The 15,152-nt window shown below is 46.1% G+C and overlaps 2 protein-coding genes across 2 annotated transcripts; one reads left to right on the forward strand and one right to left on the reverse strand.

Annotated features, from left to right (window-relative positions):
• The first annotated feature begins 1,273 nt into the window (after nt 1–1,273).
• ggt1a (gamma-glutamyltransferase 1a) lies at nt 1,274–5,071 on the forward strand. Its single transcript, XM_047048535.1, is given in 12 exon segments — nt 1,274–1,446; nt 1,620–1,750; nt 1,873–1,962; nt 2,151–2,343; nt 2,554–2,714; nt 2,841–2,990; nt 3,550–3,686; nt 3,826–4,013; nt 4,179–4,306; nt 4,439–4,560; nt 4,563–4,790; nt 4,925–5,071. Coding segments are annotated over 12 exon segments (1,848 nt in total).
• Nucleotides 5,072–9,488: 4,417 nt separating this feature from the next.
• anapc5 (anaphase promoting complex subunit 5) lies at nt 9,489–14,880 on the reverse strand. Its single transcript, XM_047048248.1, has 17 exons — nt 14,284–14,880; nt 14,095–14,174; nt 13,905–14,014; nt 13,554–13,785; nt 13,344–13,410; nt 13,136–13,237; nt 12,764–12,954; nt 12,510–12,591; nt 12,319–12,411; nt 12,037–12,218; nt 11,753–11,888; nt 11,386–11,460; nt 11,154–11,275; nt 10,944–11,051; nt 10,705–10,852; nt 10,319–10,481; nt 9,489–9,924 (listed from the first exon to the last, which is right to left on the reverse strand). Exons 1-17 carry the CDS (start codon nt 14,482–14,484, stop codon nt 9,716–9,718), a joined length of 2,301 nt encoding a protein of 766 aa, XP_046904204.1. The 5' UTR covers nt 14,485–14,880; the 3' UTR covers nt 9,489–9,715.
• Between the last annotated feature and the right edge of the window lie 272 nt (nt 14,881–15,152).

A 15,152-nucleotide genomic window follows, 5' to 3' on the forward strand; every position in this document is an offset into this window, starting at 1 on the left:
ATACGCCCTCTTGCCTTGAGTGTGGAAGTCACATACTGGTCTTCATAGCAGAAACGACGCTGTCTTCCCTCCTAGTGTACATCATCAGGTGGTTGACGTTCAGTTTAATGATGCTGTTTAGGAGTATGCCATCCAGGTGTTCTTTCCAGGGTCATGTGACTCGTGAGCTCGTATCCAAAACCTCCTATCACCTTCTGTTGATCATCTAGCCTGGCCTGAAGTGAAAGGGTCTTATCCTCTCATTCCCCTGGTCACATCCATGTCATGCAATTCTTGGTTACGCTATTTAAAAGGCTGCCATACAGCCATATTAATTATATGATTATTGATTTGGTTGCCGCATGAATTTTTATCTTCAAACATTATACGCTTTCCGTGATGTTTCTGGATGTAAAACAATTGTCTCTGAAGTCTAAAGCTCACAGTCAGGAGGATCTCCTAAGGTGGTATTTAGAATTATGTTCACATTTATGAAAAAAACATCCAGCCTTCTGATTGGGGGAAATTCAGATTTGTGAGATCCAGACTGAGATAATTCAGAAAAGATTGAGACACCCTAAGATTCAGCAACCCTCTATCATAGCAATTCACAGCCTCCCTGTTTAATCAGCCTCCGACAAATCAAAAGGATTGCGCTGTGGATTAGCCAAGGTAACGGGGTGGGGGAGGAGGTGTGTGTGCGTGTGTGTGTGGAGGAGAAGCACTGCCGTTGAGAACCTCATGTCACTTCTGCTGCTAGTTTGGGCCTGTGTACTGTGTGAGGACTCTGGCATCTCAATTGCTGTGGGGGACGCCAGTGGAATAAGGAATCATTCAGACCGTGTTTCTGCTGCCGTGGATACCGTCACTGATGCACAGAGCTGTAGGCCGGGACGGAACGCCGGCGGCATGAGGAAACAGAGCTGCTCGTCTCGCCTCACCTTTGATTTGACAAGCCTGATGTCTGCATATCAGCATGTCCCTGAGTCCACACAGCGGAGAGAATGGCAATACGAGAGATTGCACCTGTCACACAGGTTCAGATCAATCAGTTTTTTTTATATTTCATTATTTCAATCAACAGAAAATGTCACAAAGTCAGACGAATGTTTATCAGATGCACGGTTTCCGAAAAATGCACTATTTGGACTAAGGCGTGAAGTCACATTCACAATGACGTGGATGATGGTGGCGATGGAGGTGATTACGATGGCTATCGCGTCCTCACTAGGTAGATTCACATCTACATCAATGTATGTACATCTGTGTGTGATTGCCGTCCCTGTGCAGGAAAATGGTCAGGAAGTCCTTGGTTGCTGGGGTGGTGGTCCTGCTGGTGGTTGCTCTGGGGCTGTTTGCTGGCGTCTTCATGGGCATGGGAAACCCAAGTCCCATTTCCCCCTCAGACCATTACTACTCCAGAGCTGCTGTGGCAGCAGACGCTGGGACCTGCTCTGAGGTGGGCAGGTAAGTCACGTCTTCCCCACTGTCACCCGGATTTAGAAGGGACACAGGGGGTACAGTTACACCTGCACCAACACAGTTACAGGACAGCGAAACGCAGTGTTGACACGTGTAATAAATGTGGAAAATGTGTTTGCAGCGTATGTACTCTGGTTAAGGAGTGTTTGTGTGTTCAGGGACATTCTGAAGAAGAATGGCTCAGCGGTGGATGCATCTATCGCTGCCCTTCTGTGTGTGGGGCTTCTGAACGCACACAGCATGGGCATTGGAGGGGGGCTGTATTTCATCATCTACAACGCTACAACAGGTGTGTGTGAAGACAAGGCTCCATACTTTTGACCAGAAGCTTCCACACCCACAGGATGTGAAGATGTGCTGATGATTAGCCCGAGAAACCTGGATTCATTTGTCTTCGTTTGTATTTCTCAGGGAAGGTTGAAACCATCGACGCGAGGGAGACAGCGCCCATGAACGCGACTGTAGACATGTTTGGCAATAACACCCAGCTGTCTCGGAAAGGTAACCACGTTTTGTTTTCTGAAATATTCCCTCGGGTACATATGGAAGATAGATGCTGCCTTTAATAGAATTGTCGGCGGGTGAAAAATGATCCTGCATCTTCACAAACGTCTAGCGAGTCTCCAGCCTCAGAGGGGTTAGGAAGTGCCTGAGAGGTCAGGCGTCCAAACATTGTTCCTGTATGACAGGTGGATTGTCCATAGCCATTCCAGGGGAGATCCGTGGTTACGAGATGGCACACAGGAGACACGGCAGGTTGCCATGGAAGGAACTGTTTGTTCCCAGCATTGCTCTGGCACGTGATGGCTTCCCCATTGGAAAAGCTTTGGCCAACGCCATCTCCAAAAACAAAGAGTTTATTCAAGGAGATGCTAATATGTGGTGAGAAACAGAACATCAAATAAGAACAAATACAATCAAACTATGTCAACTCTCTGCAAAGAGACCAACTCCTCTAGCTACCTTTGTTCCCATTGAAAACCAGACTTCCACATTCAAACTCACTGAATCACATTATGAATGAGTAACTTTTGGGGATGGATGTCGGTTCCATTTGGCACTGCTTCTCTTTCCCTGTGTTTGTGTTTCCAGTGAAGTGTTTTGTGACTCTGAGAGAAACATCTTGAAAGAAAATGACATCCTGAGATTCCCCAAACTCGCCGAAACTTACCAGAAGATAGCAGAGGAGGGGCCTGACGTGTTTTATAACGGGACAATGGCAGAGATCATAGTGGAGGACATCCAGACGGCAGGTCCTCATCAGCCCGCCTCAACTCACATTCACATGAAAATGTGAATCACGTGACCAGTCACATGATCACACCCAGCCTATGATGCCTTCTTCCTCTTCTTCTTCTTCTTCTTCTTCTTCTCCTCAGGGGGGATTATAACCCTGGAGGACCTGCTGGACTACCGGCCCGTGCTGAATGAGAACCCCCCCAAGCTGAACGTGGGGGAGTACACCATGCACGTCCCCGACGCCCCCTCCAGCGGCCCGGTGCTGGCTCTCATCCTCAACATAGTAGACGGTGAGCAGTGTTGCAGGGGGCTGGTGAGAGCAGTCGTGCAGATCCACAACATGATCTCCCTCTGGGCCTCCTGCTTGGGAATTCTTCTGCCTCTGTTAGAACCAGCGGGTTAATAGTGACTAAAGAAGTGCGTGAACACTATGAACGATTTGTTATGATTAGCAGTGGTTAAAACGAGGGTATGCTGTGTGTCCAATAAAAACAAAATACTCCACACAATCCTGGATTACACTTCAGATACAACCCTAACCCACGTTGTCTTGGAGGAGATTGTCAGTCCTGGTATCAATCCAGGCTGGTTTTGTCTAACACTGGTTATCTATGTACTCCCACACAAACATCTTCCAATTTTAAAGATTTGTTGAGAGCGTATCTAATTGGATTAAAAACGCCAGCTCCCAATCTATAAAAAGACACAGGGACCTCATCGTCAAGTGACAGTTTCACAATACATCTCCATGATGGATATGTTTAATTTTCTGGGCGTTAATGAGAACGCTTCTGAAGTATTTGTCTCCTAAGCTGATTAAAAATGTCTTTTTTATGTTTCGTTTCCCAGGTTACAACTTCACAGACACCAGTGTCTCGACAGCAGAGAAAAGGACCCTGACCTACCATCGCATCGTAGAGGCATTCCGTTTCGCTTATGCCAAGAGGAGTAGGCTTGGGGACCCACGCTATCTCAACATCACTGACGTGAGACCCCTCCATGTCTTAGTAACAGTAACAAACCAAATTCCTATTTCGTCTCTGAAACACTTCAGGTTCACAGCAGTCCAGAGAAGACTGTAATGAACTCCTAATCTCCTGCTGATGCTGTTCTGCTCCCCCTCAGCTCATCCACAACATGACCTCAGACTACTTTGCTGATGGCATCAGGAACAAGATCACTGATGACACCACTCATCCAGACATTTACTACGAGCCTGATTACTTTGTGCCTGATAACCACGGAACAGCACACCTGTCTGTCATCGCAGAGGATGGGAGTGCAGTGGCAGCCACCAGCACTATCAATTTATAGTAAGGCTGAAGGGCGGATGAACGGCAGGGCACTTTAAAGGGAAGATTAACATAACTTAACATAACTTACTTAACGTACATGGAATGATACCGAGTTGCCAATGTTTTTTCTTTTTCTGATATACATTCATTTCTCATCCCCTTTTTTTGTTTTTTTGTTTTCAGTTTTGGCTCAAAGGTCATGTCGAGATCAACTGGCATCATTTTCAATGATGAGATGGATGATTTCAGTTCCCCATACATCACAAATGGCTTTGGAATCCCACCTTCACCGAACAACTTCATCCAGCCAGGTGAGACACAGCAGAATGAGAGATAGAAACTAATAACACCCCGTCAGAAATATTATCTACTAGAACCACTCAGGCTCTGTTCTTTGTGCGGAACCTTCCGGTTGTTCCAGATGTACTGTTTTATTCTATTAGGTAAAAGGCCCCTGTCGTCAATGTGCCCGACCATAATCTTCGACAAAAGTAATAAAGTGAAAATGGTGGTGGGAGCCTCAGGTGGAACTCAGATAACGACAGCCACAGCTCTTGTGAGTCAGCCTGTACACACACACACACACACACACACACATGCTTACAGAACACGCACACACACATGCAAACACACATCCTTACATGGGATTCTTACAATGCGACCGTTGTCTGTTTTACACAGGTTATTCTGAATTCCTTGTTCTTCAATTACGACCTTAAAAAAGCTGTGACCGAACCCAGAGTTCACAATCAGCTCAACCCAAACATGACCGTGGTCGAGGACGGCTTTGAGAAGGTGAGCCTCGCTCGGTGTCCCAGCTTCTTTTAGATTCTCCTGATTGTTCCATGGAAAACAGCAAAACGCTCACCTTAAAACGTGACCTACTTTGTGTGTGTGTGTGTGTGGTTGACTCGGTGATTGTATGGCAGAGTGTTCTAGATGGCCTGACACAGAAGAACCATGTGACAGAGCTGCTGAGGTCTCCAGGTTCAGTGGTTCAAGCCGTGGTGCGGCACGGGGAGAGACTCTGTGCAGAGTCCGACCCCAGGAAAGGAGGCTATCCGGCGGGATACTAAGACCGGTCGAAGCCTCCTACTCCCCCAGCTTGTGGGTCTCCTCAAAGACATAAGGACAGAACCATACATCTGCACAAGGAACCTTTGAGAGAGACTCAAGCTGCAGAATGCCTCCACAATGAGGAGACACAGCTACTCTCGTCTTTCGACTGAAGTTCATTTGAACTCACAGGGATTAAAAGGACACTCCATTTCATGACCTCTTCCATTCACATAGAATGGTCTTCATTCTTTCTGATTTTTTTTTTTATAAAGCAATATTTATTTATTTTGTGTTTTTGAGAAAAGTGAGATTGCACCTCTGATAGTAGCATTTTGAATCCTGGCTGTATCAGCAGATCATCCTTGTTGGTAGAGGTGAACAGGAAAGTGTAGTTGTGGATGTAGTGGGATAACAGGACTGCATCTATACTTGTCCACTGCACTATCAGTGGCTCCTAATCCAACTGAAAGGGATGAATCATCTATTAGACATAAGTCCCCTATTAGAAAGCCTCATGGTGTAGTATCCCCATTAAATACCACAGAGGCAGTCGTTGACACTGTGATAATGAGCAATAATTCTGTTTGACAGAAATAGCCATTCATCTTTTCATTGCAATGTTGTAGGGGAGACTCGGAGTAACAAATTGTGAATTGTCTGTGTTTTTTGTATTTTGTCTGGGAAAACGGTAGTATATTAAATGTGGAGAATTGACTGTTTTATCTCAACTAAGGACAGGCAGTCTTTATGTTTTAACCGTGTAAACATGTGTGTCATGGTGTCAACTCTGAGTTCACATTCAGGTCAGCAGAATGCTTTATGAAAGCCACAGGTTGCTAACTACACTTTTTCTCTATGAGGAGATAAGAGGATTCGGGTTGGAATCTGTATCTGACGGCATCTGTTTCTCTCATTTCATCCAAACTCTGACCATGTCTGTTGGTAAGGGCTTAATTATTTGCTGCTTATTTGCTACCATGGGCTAATTTAAATGATATTTTCTTATTTCTTGTGATGCAGAGTGTTAAGAAAGAAATTGTTCATGTTTAATATCGAGTAAGACAGTAGAGATTAAGTGAATGTATAGTGTATTCTAAAAATACATTTGCAGATATATTTTTCTAAACATGCATTGTTCATATGCCATGCTTGTTGCCATGCTTGTTATTAAACATTTTTGAACAAATACATTATTTTTTACATGTGGAGGCCCCTGGGTGTGTCTGTTAGAATCTATCATGCCAGGACATTGTAGAATTGTAGACACTTTACAGTTGAAAGGCTTTACACAACCTCTTCACACGATGGTTAATTACAAAACTACAATTACAACCTGTTCCTGCTTCCGTGAACTATCCACAAAACAATATTAGTCAGCTGGAGGCAGTGAACGAGGGAGGCAGTGAACGAGGGAGGCAGTGAACGAGGGAGGCAGTGAACGAGGGAGGCAGTGAACGAGGGAGGCAGTGAACGAGGGAGGCAGTGAACGAGGGAGGCAGTGAACGAGGTAGCCACCTTCAAGGACACAAGGCTCAGTTGGTGGGATGGAATCCAGGACAGTTTTGTACATTTACATTTATGCATTTAGCAGACGCTTTTATCCAAATCGACTTCCAAGAGAGAGCTTTACAAAAGAGCATAGGTCACTGATCATAACAACGAGGTAGTCCCAAACATTGCAAGCAGCCAAAACATGAAGCATACATTGTGAAAAAACTAAACAAGTGCCAAAAGGGAAGACCCATAAGAGCATGCAGTTATACAAGTTACAAATTAAAACAACATGGACCACAAAAAGTGCAGGACTGTATCTGTAGAAGAACAATCAACAGTAAAATATTGTAAGATTTCTTGCTTGAGAACTCAGTGACTGCCTGCGCTAGTTGGGGCTTGTAGGGCAGCAGGAAATGAGCTCATAGCTCATTACATCTACCAGTGAAAACTGTTCAGTTTTCAACATGATCAGGAACCGTTGGAACAGCAAAGCCGGTTCAATTATTTGGTCTTGGGTAACTTTGATGGTGGAGCCCCTCCTGTTGGAAGACTGCGGGAAAATGACCAATGAATGTTCCCAGGGAGGAGGGGTGGGTGGTTTAAGTAGTCAAGGATGAATTTTGTTTAAGCAAAATGGTATACACTGTGCTGCCAACAACATTTCGGTGAGGCAAGCAATAACAAATGTCAGTATTCTCTTCCACCATCTTCTGAATTGCTGAAAATTATGAATTTAGTTTAGTTGGGTATAATGTCACCTATATACTCAAAAACATCTACGATGCATTACATAGGTATTACCTTATTCAAATTTAAATGAGTGACCATTTTAAAGGGTTCACACACAGGCCTCTGTTCGGGATAATTCAGAATGAACTTTTACATTGAATGTCAAGTCTCTGTTTTAGCAACAAAAAAAGGGTATGTGTCCAAACACATGTACTGAGTAAGAGTTACATGACATCGGCTAAATCGTTTACATCTCTGGTTCACCCCAAACAAAGATAAAACCTAACAGTAATCTCACAAAATCATGTATTCCAAAAGTATGTAATCATGTCAGTCCAATAGATTCTGGATATTCTAAGGGCTTCCAGCCCCTCTTCGACGCCATCTTGAAAATTACACCTTTCTAGTGGTCAAACTTTGGTAAACTTTTACTATGTTATTAAGGACACCTCATACGACAAAAAACAGCTGAAAAACCTTTTTTAGGGTTAGGTGTTTGTTTTTTCATATATGCAGCTGCCTATATGGCCAATAAATATTGGCAAGATGTTAGATTTAGCAGCTAGTTGCTTTCACTAAATCCACCAAATGAATTCAGCACTGACGCCATATTTCTTCCTTTGTTTTTACTTTTGACTGGTAAGAGGGAAGAAACGAATGAGTCCAGACACCTCCTCTTTATAAACTGCTCAAAGGCTCTGGATGACAAAGACAGTTACGCTCAGTAGTCCTGTCAACAGAGTCCATGACCAGGCTTCTTCCATGTTCATTCTTTTCCAACTTTTGTTTCTGAAAGCACTTAACCATGAAATATTTAAACCATGTGGTGCAATTCATATATACACAGTAAGCTTTCATCTGTCTTCAGATATGAATACATCCATATTATTTCCGTAGTATAACCATATTATTTAAGAGGTCACATTTAGTCTACAAGGAGGTACAGGCTTGTAAGATGTATTTTTTTACTTCTTTGTATGAGAAGTGTCTTGTACAAGGCCAGGAGGTTTGGATTAGCACCCACGAAAAAACACCAAGACGAGTTTTGTGAAACTGTATACATTTACATAAACAGCAGAAGGCCATCTATCTGTTTGTGTGATGACACGTACCCAAACAGGTCCTCCTGTGAGGATTTTGTCAAAGATGTAAAGATGTTTCTAAAGATTACATTTAGTTTCAGTCAAGGCAAGCTTAGTATGAGCCTGGTATTTTTTACAAACAGCCTACAAATTTCAAAACAAATTTGCTTTGTCACTAAGAAGTTACTAACAGAAGACCCAGAGTTGAAGGAAAAGGGTTTCTGCCTATGTAACCATGATTATGCTACTTTCAGGAACAAATTATTTACATACCAGCGCAACGTAATGTTTACATTGAATTAAACTCAGCTTCTTTATGCAAACCAAAGGAACATGTGTTTCAAATGTGCCGTGCCAAATAGTCCTCCTCGACCCACGCCATCCTGGGCCAGGCGAGCTGCGGTCACGACTGTCTCGGCACACTGATAACCTTTAAAACCTTCCACGAGTTTGCAGTTCATCTTCCTGCATCTGGGAAACCCGAACAACCTGTGAAATTAGGTCTATTTCACAGCAACATTGGCCCCTTTCTATGAAATACAGGAAGACAACCGCCACAATTCTGCTTATTTTACACACACAAAGATCAATTCTTTGGAATACAGACATGTAATTTCATGTACCTGTGTTGGCACTATGTTACAGTATAAATGTGGTTATAACTATAAGGGAATTCCCCACACTGAAACAAATTCCTTATTGTCATGCTTCTGCCAGCAAAGGAACTGATCTCTCTGAAACATTCATCTTGTGGTTGGCTGTGATATTACTATCATTCATCATCACGGAGGTAAAACTGGCGCTATTTGACAGCGCTTGATAAATTAATCCCCCCCTACACAGACAGAAACCTTCCAAACAGGGTTGTTAGACACCCCGCACTGGCAACCTCTGACCGCTTTACCAGACGTCATGTAAGTCTACTACAGCCACAAATCGAAGCACATTGATCATGTTGATGACAATGTCCAGAATGATCACAAACGACTGGACCAGCACCTCAACAGGGTTTCTTCCCACAGTGTCTTGGGCCACACAGAGGATAAACAACAAGAGGAACCAGGATGTGCAAGCCGTTTCCTCTTGTTGTTTTCTGTGCTGTGATCGCCACCCAGTGGCCATGACAGGCCAAGTCAAGAAAAACAAATTCCAAACGCAAAAGGAGAAATGGACCAACAGAATCATTCACAGTTTACAGTCTGATATTTAATGTACAAACACAATTCTTATGCCGATTTTTTCATACATCGCATTTATAAAACCACGACAAGGAAGTAACCAAACCTGCAAAAGTCATCGAGGGTCGACTTTGTACGCAGGTCGTGTGTGTTAATTAACGGTGTGTGTTAATGGATGTCAGAGCCTTGCCACGGTTGCCGCCGGTGACAGCAGCTCCTGATCCAGCAGTCTGAACAGCAGAGCGCTCTGGTTGCGCTGAGGCCCCTGTCCCAGGGAGTGGTGCAGCTGGGCCTGCAGGTAGTACACATCCCTCAGGCGCTCCTTACAGTCCAGCAGGGAGAAGTAGCCCGCAGCCTCCCCTAGAGTCTGGACGGCCAGGCCCAGGGCTGGAGAGAGAGAGAGACATAGAGACACACAGAGAGAGAGAGAGAGAGAGAGAGAGAGCGCACGAGAGAGAGAGAGAGAGAGAGAGAGAGAGAGAGAGAGAGGGAGAAAGAGAGAGAGCGCACGAGAGAGAGCACGAGAGAGAGAGCACGAGAGAGAGAGACACACAGAGACACACAGAGAGAGACACAGAGACACAGAGAGAGAGAGAGAAAGAGGGAGAGCGCACGAGAGAGAAAGCACGAGAGAGAGAGACCCAGAGAAACACAGAGAGAGAGAGAGAGAGAGAGAGAGAAAGAGAGCGAGAGAGAGACGTTTATCAAGGGGCGAACGAAAACCACGTCTTCGATTTCGGGTTGGCACAGAAGGCCGGTGCAGTGTGAGGTGGTGGTTGACCTTGGTGCTTCTGGGCGAGGGGCCTGGGCCCGGCCATGGACATCTGACAGCGGGCGGTGAGCAGCAGGGCGCGGCCCTTGTCCATGACGGCTCCGTGGGCCAGGACGGGCTCCATGGCCTCGTGGAGGACGCTCAACGCCTGCTCAGGCACCCCCAGCATCAGCTGCAGACCGGAGACCGCCGCGCCGGGGGGAAAACGAGAACTACTATTAAAGGACTGTTTTAGTACCGTACTTGTCTTCACGTATAATGTAGCTGGGTTTTTGTGGTTGTGAGGATGAAGTGAGGGTTTGGATGTGTGACCAGAGTGGATGTTTCTGGTGTCTGTCTTCGTGTGACACCACTGACGGCTCCCAGGAGGGGTGGGGGGGGGTGGGGGTGCTGACCTGCGTGAAGGCCAGGTGCAGGATGGTCTCCGAGGCCAGGGCCTGGAGGTGGTGCTGCCTGGCCAAGGCCAACGCCTGCAGCAGGAGAGGGAGCGCGGTGGCAAACTCAGACGACTCCCAGTGGAGCTCGGCCGTGGTCAGCATCACCCTAAAACAGACAAGCACACAAACCCTCAGACCGGGACACCCATCCAGCACGGGACACCCATTTAGCATGGTACGATTCAAACACAAGATACCTGATAATCATCTCTGTGCCTTTGGTCTTCTCACAGTGTAGCTGCAACTTCTGTAGGATGCTGTAAGCTTCTGTGGTGCGATTCAAGGCCTTCAGCACCCGGGCCTTCCTGTCAGCGGAACGCACGCACACAATTATCAATTATCTACTGGACCGAGGAATGCGCTGAGGCCAAATGGGCCATGTGTCCAGACCGTCCCTCTGAACTTGCCTGTAGAGCCCTTCGGTTTTGTTCAAGGCGGCGATGGCTGTAACGAGGGGCTCGGCCACGTGGTACTTCCCGTCGTTCATCGACCTCTCAAACTGGATCTTCAGGTCACACAGCATCCACAGCTGGTTCACAGAGGAGAAGAAGACAAAAAAGAATTGATTGTACAATATTCACAACAGTATGTCCCGGGCAGATGGCCCTCTAACGAGTCATCTTAGTGTCGCTGACTCACCCTCGCGTTCTGAGTGTGAGGGGGGAACTGCTCCTTCAGATGCTTCAGGATCTCCGACACAGCCCCGTAAAGGCCCTAAGGTGGAGGGACAGGGACACGTCAGGCCAGGCTCGGTCTGCCTCCGCCCCAGCCTGAGCCCAGGGAGCCGGGGAGGGACGGAGGACAACATGGAGGACGACACGGAGGACGACACGGAGGACGACACGGAGGACGACACGGAGGACGACAGGGAGGACGACACGGAGGACGACACGGACGACGACACGGAGGACGACACGGAGGACGACACTGAGGACGACACGGACACACACGCAGCGCGTGCCGAGCAGGCGTCAGACACGCCCCCGGACCGCGGCAGGCGCTCTACCTGTTCGGCGTGCAGCGCGGCCAGGTGGCAGAGCGCCACACAGAAGGGCTCGGTGTTGTTCTGATGGACGCCGAAGTTCACCTGTTCCAGGCTGTTCATGTTGAGGAGAAGCTGGGCTTGCTGGTTGGCCATCGTGCTGAGACACACGTGGGAGAAATCAAGAATCGATGACACACACCAACAGCACTCGACATGATCACACGGCTGGTATAACCATCTACTGAGGTTATCTCGTCGCTACACTCAGCTTATGGTCTGACGGCGCCTGACTGTAAGAGACTGACCTCTTGCCATACATCCTCCATATGGACGTGGTCTGAGCCAGGCTGATCTCGATGAGCTCTGACAGGCTGTGCTTCCAGTGCAGGATGTCTGTGTCCTTCAGAGCATCCATCAGCTCATGAGCCATCCTGCCCTGAATAGCCCCTTCCTGGACCAGAGACTGGATGCCCAGAGACGCCAGGTACTAACACAGACGCAGATCGAAAGAGACAGAAAGAGGATGAGAAACGGAGAGAGAGAAAAAGCGATAAAGAAAGAGAGTGAAGGTTGACGGATCCCCTTACCGGCAGACAGAAATGGGCGGCTATCTTGACCGAGTCTTCAGTTAATACCGAGCTGTCCGACCCTTTCATCTGTTCCAGTGTGTACAGCCAGCTCTGAGACACACACACATTCATTCATTAGTCTACAACTGAAAAATAATTGCAACATAAACATAGTATTTGTCTTTTTTTGGGCTTAGTAAAGTTCGTACCAGGCAGTGCTGCAGACACACATGGTCGTTGGACTCCTGAGCTATGCGGATAGCCTCCTGAAGAGCCAGGTCTGCCTGTTGACTGAACCCAAACAACAAGCTGCATTTCAGAAGGAAGCGCTTAACAGCCTTTTCAACCAGACAACCACCACCTCGGTTTGGAACCAAGAAGGTGGATGAAAGCGTCTCGAAGATGTGAACTGAGTCATGTCTGGTGCTTCCATGAGGAAGCCCCACAGCCCAGACCCACGTACTAGTGGCCGAAGCGACAGTGCAAAGCTGCCAGGTTGAGGGCGGCGTAGCGGAGGCTTCGGCCGTAGCCCTCGTCTCCATTGCTCTTGCCCTCGCTCCCAGACAGGATGAGGCGGTCGAAATAATGCAGCAGACTGTGGGTGGAGATGTAAATGTCCTGGACCCTCATGCTGTTTAGGTAGCTCAGGTAATGCTGCGGAAGAAGGAGACATCTTTAGGTTCTCTATTAGGATGCACCTTAAGTCCTGTGTGGGGATTTATTTACTATTTATTTAATTGGATAAAAGCGTCTGCTAAATGAATAAATGTAAATGTAATTTAAGTCACTGTTAAATAAACTAAAGGCTGTACAAACGTTTTGGCAAGAACTTTACCGCTTCTGAGAAATCGGGGTTAAACTTCAGCATGTTGTTGAGCTCGTCCTGCAGAGCTGCTGGCTTCAGCGCTTTGTTCTCATCGTTCTTCAGAAGGTAGGCCTGTGTGGAACCGTGGAACATCGACACAGCGGTCTAATACATGCTTAAGGTGACGGGGCAATCCTATAGCTCAAGCACCACAAACACAATGAATAATCACACTGACCTGTCTAGCAAGAAAATATTCTGCTTGCTTTTGAGAGAGTGGTCCTCTGCTTGGGGCATCTTCATCCCTAAGAAAGACAGGAACCACAAAAAGAGGGGGGGGGGGGGGGGTAATCAACATTTTAAGTATTGCGATTGACAATTTGATAACACACAGGATAGCAACATATGCTTCTGCAACCACAAGTCTTCATAAAGTAGGAGCTCTGACTTGGAAAGGGGCGTCTCCAGGTCCTCCTTCTCCATCCTGTCCCCGACTGTGTCCTCTGTGCTGGTGAGGTCCATGTCGGAGTCGTCAGCAGCCAACGCAGGAACCTCCCCCTGGCCGTTACTGGGCTGGCCATAGTGACTGTGATAGTAGTGCTGAAGGGATTTGTACAGCTTGTACACCTGGCTGAAGGACAGCTTGTTGTAGGCCAAAAGCATGTGTCTCATGAAAAGCCCTAAAACACAAGATACGATAAAGACTCATTGAACGATTGTCATTACAATAGCAAATTGTCTCAATACACGACACCGCTCCTTTCAAATTTCCTACTCATCACATATCATTAACACCCACCAACAACACTGGTTTTGTAAGCCTCCGAATCAAAAGCGGTGAATGGATTGGGAAGGGTGGCAAAGAAGTATTCCATGTCCTTGAGCTCTCCATCCGCCATCTCATGCAACCTTTGAAAAATAAATTCAGAAGATTCAGAATTAAAACTGCGTTGCAGACCTTGACAGAATCTCATTTAAGCCATACATACCTGAGTTTAACAGCATATGCCGTTTGAGGGCAACATTCTTCAACACTTTTCAGAAACTGGACAAGGTTCAGGTCAGGGCCCTTAATGAAGAGACACTTAATTTCTCAGTAGCAAATGAATAACAGCAGGAAAAAAAGGTCCGAGAATATTGACTGTCAACGGTAATAGAAGTGTGAAGCATAGCCAAACCTGTTGAAGGGGTAGAATTAGTTTGTTCAATCGCCTTCTTTCTTGAAGAGCAATAGGTTTGGATGTGGTCATCTCGTACAGCAAGGCGAGAACGGAAATTTTGTAGGGAGTGACCCAATCTTTGATGCCAAATACATTGGCATGAACTACCCCATTAGTCATCATTGGATTAAAATATAAACTTTCATGAACGCTCGCCATTATTTTGGAAATTAGAGTTACCTAGCTAGATGATATAGGTAATAATGAGGCTCAAATCTTTAACCAGTATGACAATTATGAATGTTGCTTGCTCGTTTTGCAAACGTTTCCCGAACAGCACTAATAAACTAAGAGGATCAAAAAGCCTAAACGATGGGATGTTTTGACTGTAGCTAGCTACCTTGCTAGCAGTAAAGTGTCAAATATGAGTTATTAGCGTCGCCCAAAAAAAATCTATATCATCGAATACAACGGATTATCTATTGGCATGTAAAGCTAGCTGCTTATCAAAATACATTTAACTATCATTTCAGCTACATTTTTAAAGACACTCTAAAATCATAGCTTCAAACTCCCCTCCTCTGTCCCTCGATATTTACGTCAGTGCAACAATGGCGCTCTGACTCTACGTATCAGTCAGCGTACAGCAGTGTGGGACACAGACACATCGATCAGGCAATACTGTATTCAATGTTAATATGATGTGAAAACAGCTTATTAAAAATTGTAACTTTCCTAAATAATACAGTATTTGCATCATTTTGCTTTGGTGATGTGTAGCAGCGGCAACCGTCAGTGTAGATCAACACCCATATAATGTGATTGGACGTTATACAAGCCGATGCAGCTATCCTTACTCTGATTGGGTGGGAAGCATGTCTATTAGA

This window comes from Hypomesus transpacificus, chromosome 24 (genome assembly GCF_021917145.1).
Source record: "Hypomesus transpacificus isolate Combined female chromosome 24, fHypTra1, whole genome shotgun sequence".
NCBI classification, from domain to species: domain Eukaryota; kingdom Metazoa; phylum Chordata; class Actinopteri; order Osmeriformes; family Osmeridae; genus Hypomesus; species Hypomesus transpacificus.